The sequence below is a fragment of the Kogia breviceps genome, chromosome 14 (genome assembly GCF_026419965.1).
Source record: "Kogia breviceps isolate mKogBre1 chromosome 14, mKogBre1 haplotype 1, whole genome shotgun sequence".
NCBI classification, from domain to species: Eukaryota; Metazoa; Chordata; class Mammalia; order Artiodactyla; family Physeteridae; genus Kogia; species Kogia breviceps.
The window spans coordinates 84,594,901-84,610,212 of record NC_081323.1 but is presented as its reverse complement, the minus strand read 5'-3'; the positions used below and the strand labels follow the sequence as shown (position 1 = coordinate 84,610,212).

Here is a 15,312-nt window from a genome sequence, read left to right as displayed (position 1 = left end):
ACACTCCAGGCCTGCCGCACGGCCAGCCGCGCCCCCTGCTGGCCAGGCTGGGTTGGGCGCCGCGCACCTGGTCCGCAGGACGCATGCTCGGCCGGGGCGCGGAAGGCGGGGCGCAGGGGGCTGAGTGGGTCCTGGCTGCGCTCGCACGTGGTCTCCCGCGGGGCCACCGAGGGCCGAGCATTGCTCACCGTGTCCGAGGGATCGGAGTCCCAAGCCGACACGCAACGAACAGGAGGACTATGGAAGGAGTCAATATAGAACATTCACCCTTACTTGAAGTTTCCAAATAAACCAAGTTTATGCTTCCAAACAAACCAAGCTTTGTGTTTGTTTCATGTAAAAATGCCTCCTTTAAATTACTAAAATCTGAAGAAAACATTCCGGCCCATCAGAGAGCTCACGTGAGGACAAAACCTGTACAAGACAAGCGATCAGGAAAGACTTGGGGAAGTTACCGATGTAGATCCATCCAGATCGTAGAAAACTGGTGAAGCCCCTTCACTGTGAAGAAGGTGTGAAACACGTGAAATGCTTGAGGGAATGAGGAGCGAGGCTTCATGGCTCACTCAGTTTCACTCACTTTTATGCCCTCACAGGAGGAAACCTGGTAGTGAGAGAATCAAGTCTTTCAGATGATCTACAAAATGAACTCTTGTGATCTCCTGATTTCCTTTATGGCCCTGCCTCGCAGTTGATCTCAATTTTTACTGCCTCCAATATTTATAGCGCACCCATTCAGCTCTGCAATGTAACAGACCTTACTCTCCTAGGACTTCCCTCGAAGGACAGTAATCTAATCAATTCCAAGAAAATACGGTAAGTGCTAAGAAAAGGTGATGAAGAGCAGGACCCTGTCCAGAGGTGAGAAGACTTTCCAGCAATGATACAGGCTGGTGAGGGGAAGAGAGAGTGTTATCTGCACAGACAGCAGCCAGGGCAAAGTTCCCGAGGTATGAGAACAATTCACAGGTACCAAAACTTGAGGGTGGCCTGAGAGGGGCGGCTGTGTGACCCATCTCCAGTCCTTCCAGACCCCAGTGAGAATCTGAGCACATACTTGGAATAGCCAAGCCATTCAGTAGTCTCAGTTCTCCCCCTCACAAAGGCATTTTTTTCTTTTCCTCTTCAGGAAACAGCTCTTAGATTCCCAGCACCGTCAATATGATCAACTCTATTACTCTGGGGCCTAGAAGTCAGTTTGCAGCCGCCTGGTTTAATTCCCAGCAAGTTCTCAAAAGCCCTGCTATTAATGCTTTTCTTGAGTCTGTGGACTTAGAAGTGCCATGAGCCACGGAGGGGATACCCAAGGCAGTCCATCAAGGTGAGGAAGAAAACATTTAAACTTCCATATAGCTTTAATCTAAAAGAAAGGGGAAAAAAATAGAGTAAAAAATGTAAGCCTTGGTAAGCACAGCCGCTGAGGCTTGATCGGCTCTGAGTAGGAAGTTCCTGACCTGGCTGGAGACGGGGGCCCCCACCCGCCCCCGCCCTGCCCCCTCCTGTCACCTGGGGCCAACGAAATGACCATTAAGATGCCATGGGACTTCCCTGGTGGTCCGGTGGCTAAGGCTCTGCCCTCTCAATGCAGGGGGCCCGGGTTCCATCCCTGGTCAGGGAACTAGATCCCACATGCCACAACTAAGACCCAGCGCAGCCAAATAAATAAATAAATATTAAAGTGATGAAACAGTCCATTTGTCCTAAAGTAAGCTGCAGCTGTGGCTTTGCAAACAGATTAGAACAAAATTGTATCTATCTTGTTCTGTATCTCAGAAGAGACTTCCACAAGAATTCATCTCTGAAGCCTAGAATTTGGCTTAGGATTTTTCATATCTCTATTTCCTCTTGAATCAGATTTGGTAAGTTAATTTCTTCTATGAATTTATCTGTTTCATCTAAAATCTCAAATCTTCTGGTATGATATTATTTGTAACATTATCTTATCTTTGAAGTATCTAATTTTGAGCAGTTTTCAAAGTATGTTCTGTGGACCTGTACGGGTGTCTGCGACCAGGTGGTCTGGGAGGTCAAAACTGTTTTCATGAGATAGATTTTTTTTTGTCTTTTTCACTGTGTTGACTTTGCAGTGATGCTACAAAAGTAATGGTGGGTGAAACTGCTAATGCCTTAGCATAAATTCAGGTAATGGCGCAAAACTGAACTATTATATTCTTCATTGCCATGCATTCATAGTTGTTTTAAAAATCCAGTTTCATTTAAGAATGTCCTTGATGAAGCAGTAAAAATATTAATTTCGTTTTAAAAATAATAAGCCTTATCAGAGGTCCATAGAAGGAAGGGTACTGGTGGCCGTATTTGGGTCTCATGTCAGACTGTAGCCGTTTTCAGACAAGGATATGAGGACCTGGGGGAGGGGGCATAGGGAAGGGAGGCGTGGAGAACACACAAATCTTCCCAAAGGGTGTGAGGATGCAGCCAGTTCTGAAAGAATCAATTCCCAGATCCTTCTTTCTTTTTTTTAAAAGTTGTTTCAAACTAGTTTATTTAGGGGTTCCATTTTCACTCCTTGATAGATTTTATGTATTTCTCATATGCTTCTTCACTCATTAGGTCATCTAGTTCTGAAGGGTTACTGAATGTCATCTTGATCAGCCAACCATCTTCATAACAGATTTGTTGACAAGTCCTGGATTTTCTGCTAGAGCTTCATTCATTTCTGTTACATCTCCTGATAGAGGAGAGTGGAGTTCACTAGCAGCTTTCACACTTTCCAAAGCACCAAATTCCTCGTTTGTTCAATTTTGTCCCAACTTCAGGCAGACTACAGTAAACAACATCTCCCAAAGCTTTCTGTGCAAAATTCCCGATTCCCTCGGTTCCCACAGTGTCTTCTGTTGTTACCCATTCATGTTTGCCTGTGAATTTACGACCCGACAGCGGAGCCAGGCCAGTGTGCCACAGCGACGGAGACGGGGCACAGGCTGCAGACCTCGGCCCTGCACAGTCCCCACGGCTTTCAGTGCCATGTTTGCCCCAGATCCTTGTTTTCTATCTGTTCACGTTTAAAACTGCTCTCCTGGAAAGCATCCCAGTGGCCAGGGCACCCTCTTTCTCGGTCGCCTTCCCCACCTGGCAGAAGATGGTCAGGCTTCTCACCCCCAAATCTTGCAATGGTGCATTGCCCTCAGGGTGTCAAAACTTCTGGGGTACCAAACAAAAGGATTCTTTGGGAATCTTGAGGCCCATATATATTTTTTTATTGTTGGAGTAAAATTGCTTTACAATGTTGTGTTCGTTTCTGCTGTACAATGAAGTGAATCAGCTGTATGTGTACCTATGTCCCCTCCCTCTTGGCCCTCCCTCCTACCCCCCACCCATCCCACCCATCTAGGTGGTCACAGAGCACCGAGCTGAGCCCCCTGTGCTGTACAGCAGGTTCCCACTAGCTATTTTATACATGGTAGTGTATATATGTCAATCCTAATCTCCTAATTTGTCCCACCCTCTCCTTCCCCCACTGTGTCTACACATCCATTCTCTACGTCTGCATCTGTATTCCTGCCCTACACATAGGTTCATCTGTACCATTTTTCTAGAGTCCATATATATGCGTTAATATATGATACTTGTTTTTCTTTTTCTGGCTTCCTTCACTCTGTATGACAGACTCTAGGTCCATCCACATCTCTACAAATGACCCAATTTCGTTCCTTTTTATGGCTGAGTAATATTCCATTGTATATATGTACCACATCTTCTTTATCCATTCATTTGTACTTGGACATTTAGGTTGCTTCCGTGTCCTAGCTATTGTAAATAGTGCTTCAATGAATGTTGGGGTACATGTGTGCTTTTGAATTATGGTTTTCTCAGGGTATATGCCCAGTAGTGGGATTGCTGGTTCATATGGTAGTTCTATTTTTAGTTTTTTAAGGAACCTCCATACTGTTCTCCATAGTGGCTGTATCAATTTACATTCCCACCAACGGTGCAAAAGGGTTCCATTTTCTCCACACCCTCTCCAGCATATAATGTTTGTAGATTTTTGATGATGGCCTTTCTGACCGGTGTGAGGTGATACCTCACTGTAGTTTTGATTTGCATTTCTCTAATAACTAGTGATGTTGAGCATCTTTTCATGTGCCTCTTGGCCATCTGTATGTCTTCTTTGGTGAAATGTCTATTTAGGTCTTCCACCCATTTTTTTTCCACCCATTTTTAAATTGGGTTGTTTGTTTTTTTGATATCGAGCTCCATGAGCTGTCTGTATATTTTGGAGATTAATCCTTTGTCCTTTGCTCCATTGGCAAATATTTTCTCCCATTCTGAGGGTTGTCTTTTCATCTTGTTTATGGTTTCCTTTGCTGTGCAAATCCTTTAAAGTTTAATTAGGTCCCATTTGTTTATGTTTGTTTTAATTATCATTACTCTAGGAGGTGGGTCAAAAAAGATCTTGCTGTGGTTTATGTCAAAGAGCATTTTTCCTATGTTTTCCTGTAAGAGTTTTATAGTGTCTGGCCTTACATTTAGGTCTGTAATCCATTTGGAGTTTATTTTTTGTGTATGGTGTTAGGTAGTGCTCTAATTTCATTCTTTTACATATAGCTGTCCAGTTTTCCCAGCACCACTTATTGAAGAGGCTGTCTTTTCTCCATTGTATGTTCTTACCTCCTTTGTCATAAATTAGGTGACCATATGTGCATGGGTTTACCTCTGGGCTTTCTATCTTGTACCATTGGTCTATATCTCTGTTTTTGTGCCACTACCATACTATCTTGGTTACTGTAGCTTTGTAGTATAGTTTGAAGTCGGGGAGCCTGATTCCCCTAGCTCTGTTTTTCTTTCTCAGGATTGCTTTGGCTATTTGGGGTCTTTTGTGTTTCTATACAAATTGTTAAATATTTTGTTCTAATTCTGTGAAGAATGCCATTGGTAGTTTGATAGGGATTGCATTGAATCTGTAGATTGCTTTGGGTAGTATAGTCATTTTCACAATATTGATTCTTCCAATCCAAGAACATGGTGTATTTCTCCTTCCGTTTATGTCATCTTTGATTTCTTTCACCAGTGTTTTATAGTTTTCTAAATACAAGTCTTTTGCCTCCTTAGGTAGGTTTATTCCTAGGTATTTTATTCTTTTTCTTGGTACCCCGAAAATTCTGGGGTACCAAACAAAAGGATTCATTGGGAATCTTGCTGCCAATATCAAGTAGGTGAATAAATCCTTTGTGATTCAAGTGATTTCCTATTATTTCCCTCCAAAAAAAATGAGATGAGGACAAGGCCATCGCTGGTGATAGATCAGAATATGATTTTGGAAGATAAAATTGACACTGCTATAACTATATTCCTTTCACCATTCATCTCACTTAAGTAGGGAATTCCCTGGCAGTCCAGTGGTTAGGACTCAGCGGTTTCACTGCCGGGGCCCAGGTTCCATCCCTGGTTGGGGAACTAAGATCCCACAAGCTGTGCAGGGCACGGCCTAAATAAATAAATAAATAAATAAAATTAAAAAACAAAAGTAGCAGGGCGATCACCTCCATGCTTTGCGATAACCTAGAGGGGTGGGATAGGGAGGGTGGGAGGGAGGCTCAAGAGGGAGGGGATATGGGGACATATGTATGCATATGGCTGTTTCACTTTGGTGTATAACAGAAACTAACACAGTATTGTGAAGCAGTTATACCCCAATAAAGATCTATTTTTAAAAAACCCCAAAAGTAGTAATAGACATAATATTTCATTCCAGTAATAAGTAATGCCCATCTATTGAGAAAAACAAGACAGTTCCCTCTATCTCACTGAGATAAATTCTAATAAAAATAACTTTTTGTTACTCATAGATCAGATTTGTTATACATTTCTTTTTAAAAAATATTTATTTAAGTTTTGGCTGCATTGGGTCTTAGTTGCGGCATACAGGATCTTTTGTTGCGGTGCACGGGCTTCTCTCTAGTTGTGACACGCAGGGTCATTAGTTGCAGCAGTTGCATAGGTTCCAGAGCAAGGGGACTCACTAGTTGTGGCACTCAGGCTCTAGGGCGCAAGGGCTTAGTTGCTCTGTGGCATGTGGGACCTTAGTTTCCCAACCAGGGATAGAACCCAAGTCGTCTGCATTGCAAGGTGGATTCTTAACCACTGGACCGCCAGGGAAGTCCCTGTTGTACATTTCTATTTTGATCACTTGTGAAGTCCTACTTATCATGATAACCCAATCCAGGAGAAATTTTTTTTTAATACTTAAAGCCTTATGTTCATAGAAGACTTTAATTAAATTTCAGTTTATATACAATTTTTTTTGCAGAGAATTATGGTAAGTGGATCAGTTATCAATAGGTACCAATCTTGTTTCATCTGCAGCCCCACTCATCCTCCTCCTGGTTATTTTGAAGCAAATCCCAGGCATAACGTCATTTTTTGTGTAAATATTATTTTTCACACTTTAAAAAAAATGAAAGTAAAGTTGAGTTACAATATTATATGAGTTTCAGGTGTACATTAGAGTAATTCAGTATTTTTATGTAAATATTTATTTTACGGAATAATTATAGTATAATTGCCCATATGATAAGGACTCATGAAATATAGAACTATGAAACCAAACCTCTGAAGGACAGAATCGCCCCCAGCTGAGAACCACTGAGTTAGGGTGAAAAGGTCTGTCCCTGAGATTGGTTAGGGTGGCTGCCGTCCTTCAGAGAGCGGGTGAGGCTGGGGAAGGGCACCTCGGCTCTGGGAGGAGCAGCTGGAGCCGAGTACCAGATTCCACACTCCAAACGTGGCTTTGGGAAGAATAGCGTTGTTGCTCGCGTCGTTTGTCTCCTTTGAGAGAGATTCAGGCAAGTTTCCCAGCTGACCGAGCTCAAGCTGCAGTCCCATCCCGGAGGGACAATTGACAAGGACGCTGCCCCATCTTTTCTGCTCCAGGGCAACCTGGCTCCCCGGATGTAGAAAAAAGGTTTTAGCCGATTTGTCTGTGAGCTGCCTTCATCCAGTGACACACTGGAAAGAGCTGGCCTGCCAAAGCTGCTGCCCTGAGGGCAAGACCCTGTGCCAGCCCCAAGGCCAGCCTGGGAGCAAGGACTTCCACTCTACCCTTGTGCTCAAGGAACCACCATCACCAGGCCAGTTTCTTCCCATCACCTGGCCCCTCCTGTCCAACATCTCAATATAGGAGCCAAGAGGACTCAAGACAGGTGTCTAGGGCTTCCCTGGTGGCGCAGTGGTTGAGAGTCCGCCTGCCGATGCAGGGGACGCGGGTTCGTGCCCCGGTCTGGGAGGATCGCGGCTGGGCCCGTGAGCCATGGCCGCTGAGCCTGCGCGTCTGGAGCCTGTGCTCCGCAACGCGAAGGCCCGCGTACTGCAAAAAAAAAAAAAAAAAAAAAGACAGGGAATTACCTGGTGGTCCAGTGGTTAGGACTCCACGCTTCCATTGCAGGGGGCACAGGTTCGATCCCTCTGGGAACTAAGATCCCGCATGCCCCGGTGGCTTGGCAAAAAAAAAAAAAAAATTCAACTTAAATAAAAATAAAATGCTGCTTCTTTAAAAAAAAAAATACAGGGGAAGGGAGCAGGCTTGACGCTCTGGAGAGGGACAGACTGGACGTCTGGATGTCCTTCTATTCCAGCTCTGTGCGTGTGTGAGCATTCTTAGGGGATCCACCTGGACCCCAAACTGAGTTAGAGGGGCACTCTAGTTAGTTTTTAGTGGTTATTGGAAAGGGACGCATGATTCTATAGTTCTCTTTCACCTTTACATCAAGTGCCCTAAGATTCTGTACGGGGATGGCATTCTTCACATCCCTGGAACAAGAGAGGCCCCTTAATCCTGTCTTCTGGTCACAACTGTTGTGCTAATCTCGTTGGATCACCACTTTACACCGCACAGCCCAGGGCAACAGCGGCTCTGGGGCATCCAGCTGTAAGCGTTTCCTGCTCAGTAACTGGAGGTTCCTGGCCTCAGGGAGGTGTTAGCGCTGCAATCCGGTGCTTCATCGCGCGTGTAATTTAGCCTCTCCAGACTAACTCGTGCAAAGTAGGGGAAGGAGGGTGCACCGAAGGGCCCCGGACGGCGCGCAGAATCTGAAGGCAGCATCCGTCTCAGAGTTGGGAACTCAAGGAACTTTAAGGGAAGCAGGCAGTCCCTAAGCGATCGGACCCAGCTTCCTCCTCTGCGGGTCGATTCCATTTTCCCCTCTACGAGCCCACTCCGCTTACTCATGCGCATGCGCACAGGACCCCAGGATTAGTCGGAGGCTCAGCCACCCTTTCTTGTCCGTACTGAAGGCTTCTCTGAGGCCAGAGGAAGGGAGATAATGCGCTTTTACATCCAGGAGTGGGTCCCATTGGTGGCCACAGGACAGGAAGGCCTCTGTTGGGAGGTCAGCTCACGTGTCAGTTATTTTCAGCTGTGGCAAAAATTCATATGGGTTTTTTTGCAAATGAAGTTTTCAATTTTAGATAAGTAGCCAGATTCCCTGGATGGCACATGCTATGAACGGCTATGGCTGGGCTGGAGCCCAGAGTCTGTCTGCTTCCTGTGCGTGGAGGACGGGCGTCCTGCACCCGCGCCCGGCAGGTCATCTCCCAGTGGCCGCCACACTTGACTGCGGCCCTTCCGTTTATCTCCACGGGCCGCTGCTTGTTCCAGTAAGGCCTGCCGGTATCCCTCGAGTCGTGACTGGCTCCCGCAAGATGTTCCGATGAAACTCCAGGTAAGATTCATCCTCTGAAACTACAGGTGAGGAGATGGAGAGAGATGTATATATATACCCGCTAGTATTGTTAGAGATCAGGAAGTCGACGTAAGTCATACCAAAGAGCCTTTATTTCCTGGTAAGCAGGAGGCAGGGTGAGAGTGCAGGGGTCAGGGTTGAGGAAAAAGGGGCTTCCAACCAGGTGCCCAGCCTGGGAGCCTGGGACGAGTTACAGGTGAGCAGAGACTCCTCGGCACTTGGATGGCCAGCAGGCTGCGTGGTTTTAGGGTGGCGTCGTCGGAAACAGGGAGAAGGAGGTTGCTATGTGGGAGATTTCATAGAGGTAAAACCAAGAGCGCTTGGCAACGGATTAAACGCCCAGAACGAGGGACCCAGAGGACTAGAAGAGATGATAATTTTTTGACCTTCGCTGCATTGGGATCCACTCAGAGTCTACTAGTTCCTGCAACATTTGAATACTAGTCATTCTCTTTTTCTGGATTGTAACTCCCAGGGGAGAGACATGTGGGCAAATTTATCTTAGTTACCCCCACAGAGCCTTAATCAATTAGAAAATTAATGATGCTTTATTTCTAGATTAAACTCTTCTGGCCACCTCCAGGCCTGAATGAAGGGTGAATGCGTATCCTCTCTTGGCTTATCTTCCTGGATAAAGAGCTCAGTGGTGTGTGTGTGTGTGTGTGTGTGTGTGTGTGTGTGTGTGTGTGTGTGTGTGTGGTGGGTGTGGGGTTCCGGGGGCGGGGGGCGGGGAGGAAGTGCCCAGGAGATGTGGTCTGCGCACAGCTGACTAGCCCGTCGTGCGTTCCAGGAACACACTCGAGGCTGGCACCATAGGATTCTATGAACTGAAGCTGGCCAGCTCGTCCTCTCTTCCCGCCACATGGGGGGCTGCCACAAGTGACCCAGGGGGCCTGTGCAGCCCCAGCCCAATAACAAGCCCCGCTTGTTTTCATCAATGTGGGTTTGGAGGGGGCAGTCATGGTGGCCTTGTGAGTCATCACCCCTCTGTGCAAGGCAAGGGTGTCCGGACAGGTCACCTTTCAGGCCACTGGCTTATGGCAGTGCTGCCTAAGCCAGTGGCCTGAGTATCTGCTGGGCTGGGCTCACAACCCAGCCGCAGTACCTGGCTCCTGGTAGTAAGGTCAGGGGGTTCGGCACAGGGGTGGGCAAGGCCCTGAGGACTTCAGGGTGAAACGCAACAGCGTGCATGGGTGCAGAAAGAAAGGGGCCCCCTGGGCTGGGGCATTTACAGGAGGCCAGGAGGTACCAACCGTCCATGCAAGGGAAGGGGCAGCAGTGAATCGTGGTTGCTGACCCTGGAGTGCGAGGCCCAAGAAGGAGAAAGCTGAGGGTTCAGCTTCCCCTCTGCCGCCTCCACCGTGCCCTGCAGGCTAGCTTTCCGCGCTGCGCTGCAGCCGCAGCTGGAGGGTTAGTGGGGTCCGCCGCCGCCGCCGCTGGTTATTGTTGCCCCTGACAGACGTGTTCGATTCCTTGGCCCTTGTTCCTGTAGGGGAAGAGGTGTCTGAATTCAACTGATGCTTCTGCGCCTGTATGCGTAGCAGGAATCGATGGCTTACATGCTTGAACTTTTCCAGTCCCTTAAGTGTTCGAGGGGATTTTCCCATCCACGGACTGCTGTATGTAGAGGGTGACAGTGGAACACGGAGATCACTCCCCAACCCTCCTTCCTTCCACCGCCGATGGTCCAACAGAAACAATAAAGACCGTGAAGCAAGAAAGGGAAATCACAGCTTTTCTTAAAAACGGGGTTGCCGCCTGTGCTCTCAGAGGCCCCTGTCACTGCAACAGCGCCACCTGCTGACACAGCCGCAAGGTACCTCTGCCACTGAAGAACTCCAGACCTGGGAGGCTTTGTAGCTCTCCAGCCTGATACCCCATTTGGGGATGAGTCAAGTCGAACCTGACAGTTAACGAGATGGGAAGAGCCTAAAAGGCCTCGCTAGTCCAATAGAAATGGTATATTTAAAAGCGCAGTCAGCCTGGCCCTTGAGGGATTTTACATGAAAAAGTGGCAGCTACTGCCTTGGGAGAAACCACCTGAAACAAGGTCCTGAATCTGTCACAGCTTCCCCTAAATGCCCAGCCTTGGTTCACTGATGACTTAGCCAAGGTGAAAGCTGATGGGTGCGTTTGGGTGGCCACTGCCATCCAGCTTCATGGCCAGCTACGTAAAACCGAAAGTGGATGTCACCGTGGGCAGAAGTCGAGGCCATTCTCATCCTGAGTCTGGCCAGCACTCCCCTTGATGAACCTTGTTACATTTTACTGACTTGGGCTGCTGGCCAATGGCCTGGCTGCTTGGTTCACTTGGAAGTGACAGATATGGAGAAGTAAAGACACACCCTTGGGGCCGTAAACTATGGAATCACACCTTGGTCCTATCTGACAGATGGGTCATTCATGTGGATGCCAGAGTGGGGACCTGGTCTCTGATAAGACTCCCTGGCTGTTGACCAAGCCTGCACGGCCCAGAAGCTCCCTCCTCTCCTGTTCCTGGTAAATGGACCCCATCGAACTTTAACACCTGCTATGGGCTCTCTTGATGCTGGTGTCCCTGTTCCAGTCCAGTTGGCTGACTCAGGCCACATCATTATAGCCCTTGAAACTGTGTCATGTTTCAGGCTTTGCAGATCCTCTACAGTCTGATATTGATGCACCTTCTGTTACAAAAGCCACTCACCGGGGGCCAACAGTCAAGGTGTTGGATGGACATTCCACACTCCCTGCCACCCACAGCATCTGGGCACCAAGCACTGGAATGACGTCTTTCAAGTCAGCTCTGCTTCCCTCACTTCCTTCTGGTCCACACGCTGTAGTAAGGCAGCCTGGTCCCTGAATGTGACTGTCCCTTCTTGGTTGGCCATCTCTTGGGTAATGATCAGGATGAAAGGGATGGGGGCGCTTTCTAGACTTATTTGGAAAATCGAAGAGTCTGCCCTGACCACTTGTTGGTATGGCATTTTTTTCCCCTTTCCCCTAATAGCTACCCTCGGCCAGCCTGGCTGGTAGACTCTCTTGAGTACAGCCCAGCCAAAAGGAAGCCTAGAGAATTCCAGCTTAATTCTGGCCCAGCCATCAGGATTCTCTTGTTGGATTGATGTGGTTCTAGATCATGTGACTGCTCTCTCCAGCTCCCCTATAGTGGCTCACACTTGCTGTGGCAGGCCGGACAGTGGCCCCCAAGATTTCTGGGTCCTAATCCTTGGAACCTGTGAAGGGGACTTTGCAGATATGATTAAGTTAAGAATCTTCAGATGGGGAGATTATCCTGGATTATCCCAGTGGGCACTAAATGTAATCCCAAGTGTCCTTATAAGAGGGAGGTAGAGACAGATTTTACAACAGAGGGCAATACGGTAATGGGAACAGAAGGACAAAGAGAGAGATTTGAAGACGCTGCTAAAATACTGGATTTGAAGATGAGGAAGAAGCCATGAACTAAGAAATGTAAGGAATGCAGTTCTAGAAGCTGGAAAAGACATCAAAAGGGATTCTCCCCTAGAAGGAATGTGGCCCTGCAGACACTTTGGTTTCAGAGCAGTGGAAACTATTTCAGACCTCTGCCCCCCAGAACTGTAAGACAATAAATGTGTGATGTTTTAAGCCACGAAGTCTGTGGTAATTTATTTCAGCAACGATGGGAAAGAAATACATGTACCACGGTGGCCAGAGTAATGGGTCTTTGTAAATTTTGTAAAAATGCCTCGTCACTCACACCTGACCCTTCTGAACTAAAGGTCTGGAAATAGGGGATAATTGGAGAAAAGGAGAAGCCATTACTGGGATGTGACATCCACCACCATCCATAGTTACTTTTTCTTGTGATGAGAACTGTTAAGATGTACTCTCGGGAGCTCCCTGGCGGTCCAGTGGTTAGGACTCTGCGCTTTCACTGCCAGGAGCCCGGGTTCAATCCCTAGGCAGGGAACTAAGTTCCCACAAGCTGCTTAGCGCAGCCAAAAAAATAAATAAATAAATAATAAAGGTGGACTCTCTTAGCAGCTTTCACATATGTGCCTTCTTTGCAGGCTCTCTGAGCAGACCCTCTGCTCTATTCCCCACCAGCCCAGTCACCTCCACTCTGTCTGTGGAAGGAAAAGTTAACAAAACAACAAAATGATACAGTATGTTTAATTTTATTGGAAGGGGAAAAAAGAACAGTGGGATAGCTGCTTTAACACCATCATTTCAACCTGAGGTTTTGATGGTAGTTTTTTTTGTTTTTTTTTTTAACTTATAGTTTTGGCTGTGTTGGGTCTTCGTTGCTGCGCGTGGGCTTTCTCTAGTTGGGGCTACTCTTCGTCGTGGTGCACAGGCTTCTCATTGCGGTGGCTTCGCTTGTTGCAGAGCATGGGCTCTCGAGGCACACTGGCTCAGTAGTTGTGGTGCAGGGGCTTAGTTGCTCCGCGGCATGTGGGATCTTCCTGGATCGGGGATCAAACCCGTGTCCCCTGCATTCGCAGGTGGATTCTTAACCACTGCGCCACCAGGGAAGTCCCTGATGGTAGTTTTTAAAAATACAATGCACTTTAAGGAAATGCTCAGTTGAGCTTACTTCCAAAGCATGTATAAACAACTGATTCAATTTCCAAGTCATCTTTAAGTTTCACAATAACCACTGTTTTATGTGTTGTATAGTTATCTGAAAAATATTTCAAAGGCATTTGAAACAACAAAAAGACAAAGGAATTCTCTGATGATTGAAACAGCAATGCAAACTAGCAACTTCAACACCAGAATAATTTTTTTTTTTGAGTTTTCAGTCTAGCTGAGAAGCATTATAGTCCTCAGAAGCTGCCTATTATTTAAGAGATACATGTTTCTGACCTCACTTTTCCTAAGAGAAGTGAGGCATGTATAGAGAAGTGAGGTTTTCCCATAACCCTCTCAGTTGACGGGGAGGTTTTTCACTCGTTGGGGATTAAAACGAGAGAAACTCTTAACTTCCCTTTGGCCAGAAGACGTCTCTCCCTGCAGGATTTCTCAGGCCCCTTCCTTTGAGGGCTGCTTGCCCTTTAACTTCCCTTCACTAAGGCTCCATTTAGGAAAGATTGCTTAATTCACAGAAGGCACCATCATGACCAGAAAACATCTCCTGGGACCTGCTGATTCTGGGCACGAGTAGGCTCCATAAGGTCAAGATACGGTCTCTACCTGTTCTCTAAGAGCTAACACTTTGCGTTCAGCGCAGACATACACTAAAAGAGCCAGCGAAATCGTAGGGGCAACAAGGTGGAGTAAACGCAGTGTACACAACTTGCTTGGGTGCAGGGTTGGGGAGAGGGCTGGAGTAGGCCAGGTTTGCCAGAGGTGAGTTTGGAAAGAATGATGGAGATGGAGGGTACAGGGAGGTTGGAAGAGGTTAGAAAACACTAGGGGGCGTTCCTAGTTCCCCAGGTAATACACAAGGGGGAAAGGTAGGACGTGTGGATGGAGCCTCTCCAGACCAGGCTCCACCGCCAAAGCAGTCACTCAAAAATCATTTAGGTGCCCATGTGTTAGGTACGGTTTTGGTCACAGGGGTTACAGTGATGAAGGCGACAGAAGGCCCTTAAGTGGGGGTGAGGGAGGCGTGTGAAAGGAACCGACGTGAGGGCCAGTGTGGCTGAAGCACGGGGACCGAGAAGCAGAAAAGCAGAGGCCAGGGCCGGCTGGCAGGCAGGGGCCGGATCTTGCAGGGCTTTGCAGGCCGTGGTTAGAGGTTTGGGTTTTATTCTGAGGGCAGCAACGGGACGTTTCATTCATTCTGCAACAGCCTTAGGAACTAGGTAGTCTAATCCCACTTTTACTGACGAGGACGATCAGGGTGGGGTTAGGTAATTTGTTCAAGATCAGGTGAAGGCTAGAGGGGGTACGAAAACCTGCCGGCTGTCCCCACCCCAGGGCCGCCCGCGCCACCCCACCGAGGCTAGGCAAATACAGCCGGCTAAGCCCAGGTTCGGGGCATCCGCGCGCCACGGCGACAATGCGCATGCGCCTCTGCCTACGGAAGCCGGAGGGAGGGAGCGAGCGAGCGAGGGGGCGGGGCCGACGCTGGCGGGCGCGGGGGAAATGGCGGCGGCGGCGCCTGCGGCGAACGGGACCGGAGGGAGCAGCGGGATGGAGGTGGATGCTGCAGGTAATGGGCCGCGCGGGAGCGGCTTCTGGAGACTTCCTTGGGGGCGCGTCGAGGCCGTCCTGGCCTGCCGGGAGAAGTCGGGGGGGCGGGTCAAAAGCGAGCTCCCTGGGTTAACTTGCGGGAGGGATGTATGGCCCGACTCTGCCGTCTCCCACTCCCGTCTCCCGGGAGGACTCTCACCCCCTCCTCCTCCTCCCTTAGTCGTGCCCAGCGTGATGGCCTCCGGAGTGACTGGCAGCGTTTCAGTCGCTCTTCATCCCCTCGTCATTCTCAACATCTCAGATCATTGGATTCGCATGCGCTCGCAGGAGGGGCGGCCTATGCAGGGTGAGTGTTCGGCGTAATTCTCCAGCCTCCTCTCCTTGGTCGCCTCCCCCAAATGGTGGTCTTTCCCCTTCCTTTACTGCAGCCAGTTCCTCCTCCGCAGATCACCGTTTCCCTAATATTTGGTTCACACTGACCTCAGACCCTCAAGCTGTAATGATTAGGGAA

At 48.2% G+C, this 15,312-nt stretch overlaps 1 protein-coding gene across 3 annotated transcripts in view; it reads left to right on the top strand.

Annotated features, from left to right (window-relative positions):
* The window catches only part of COPS6 (COP9 signalosome subunit 6), a 30,496-nt gene that overhangs the window by 13,096 nt on the left and 2,088 nt on the right, over positions 1-15,312 (top strand). The window contains exons 2-5 of one of the 3 annotated variants that reach the window (XM_067012169.1): positions 1,130-1,321; positions 1,774-1,859; positions 8,425-8,678; positions 15,022-15,147. In XM_067012169.1, the coding sequence (XP_066868270.1) occupies positions 15,036-15,147 (112 nt within the window). In that variant the 5' untranslated portion in view covers positions 1,130-1,321; positions 1,774-1,859; positions 8,425-8,678; positions 15,022-15,035. Of the gene's footprint in view, positions 1-1,129; positions 1,322-1,773; positions 1,860-8,194; positions 8,679-14,696; positions 14,821-15,021; positions 15,148-15,312 lie in introns of those variants that run through there. The other 2 variants (XM_067012168.1, XM_059036475.2) reach the window with 2 other exon arrangements.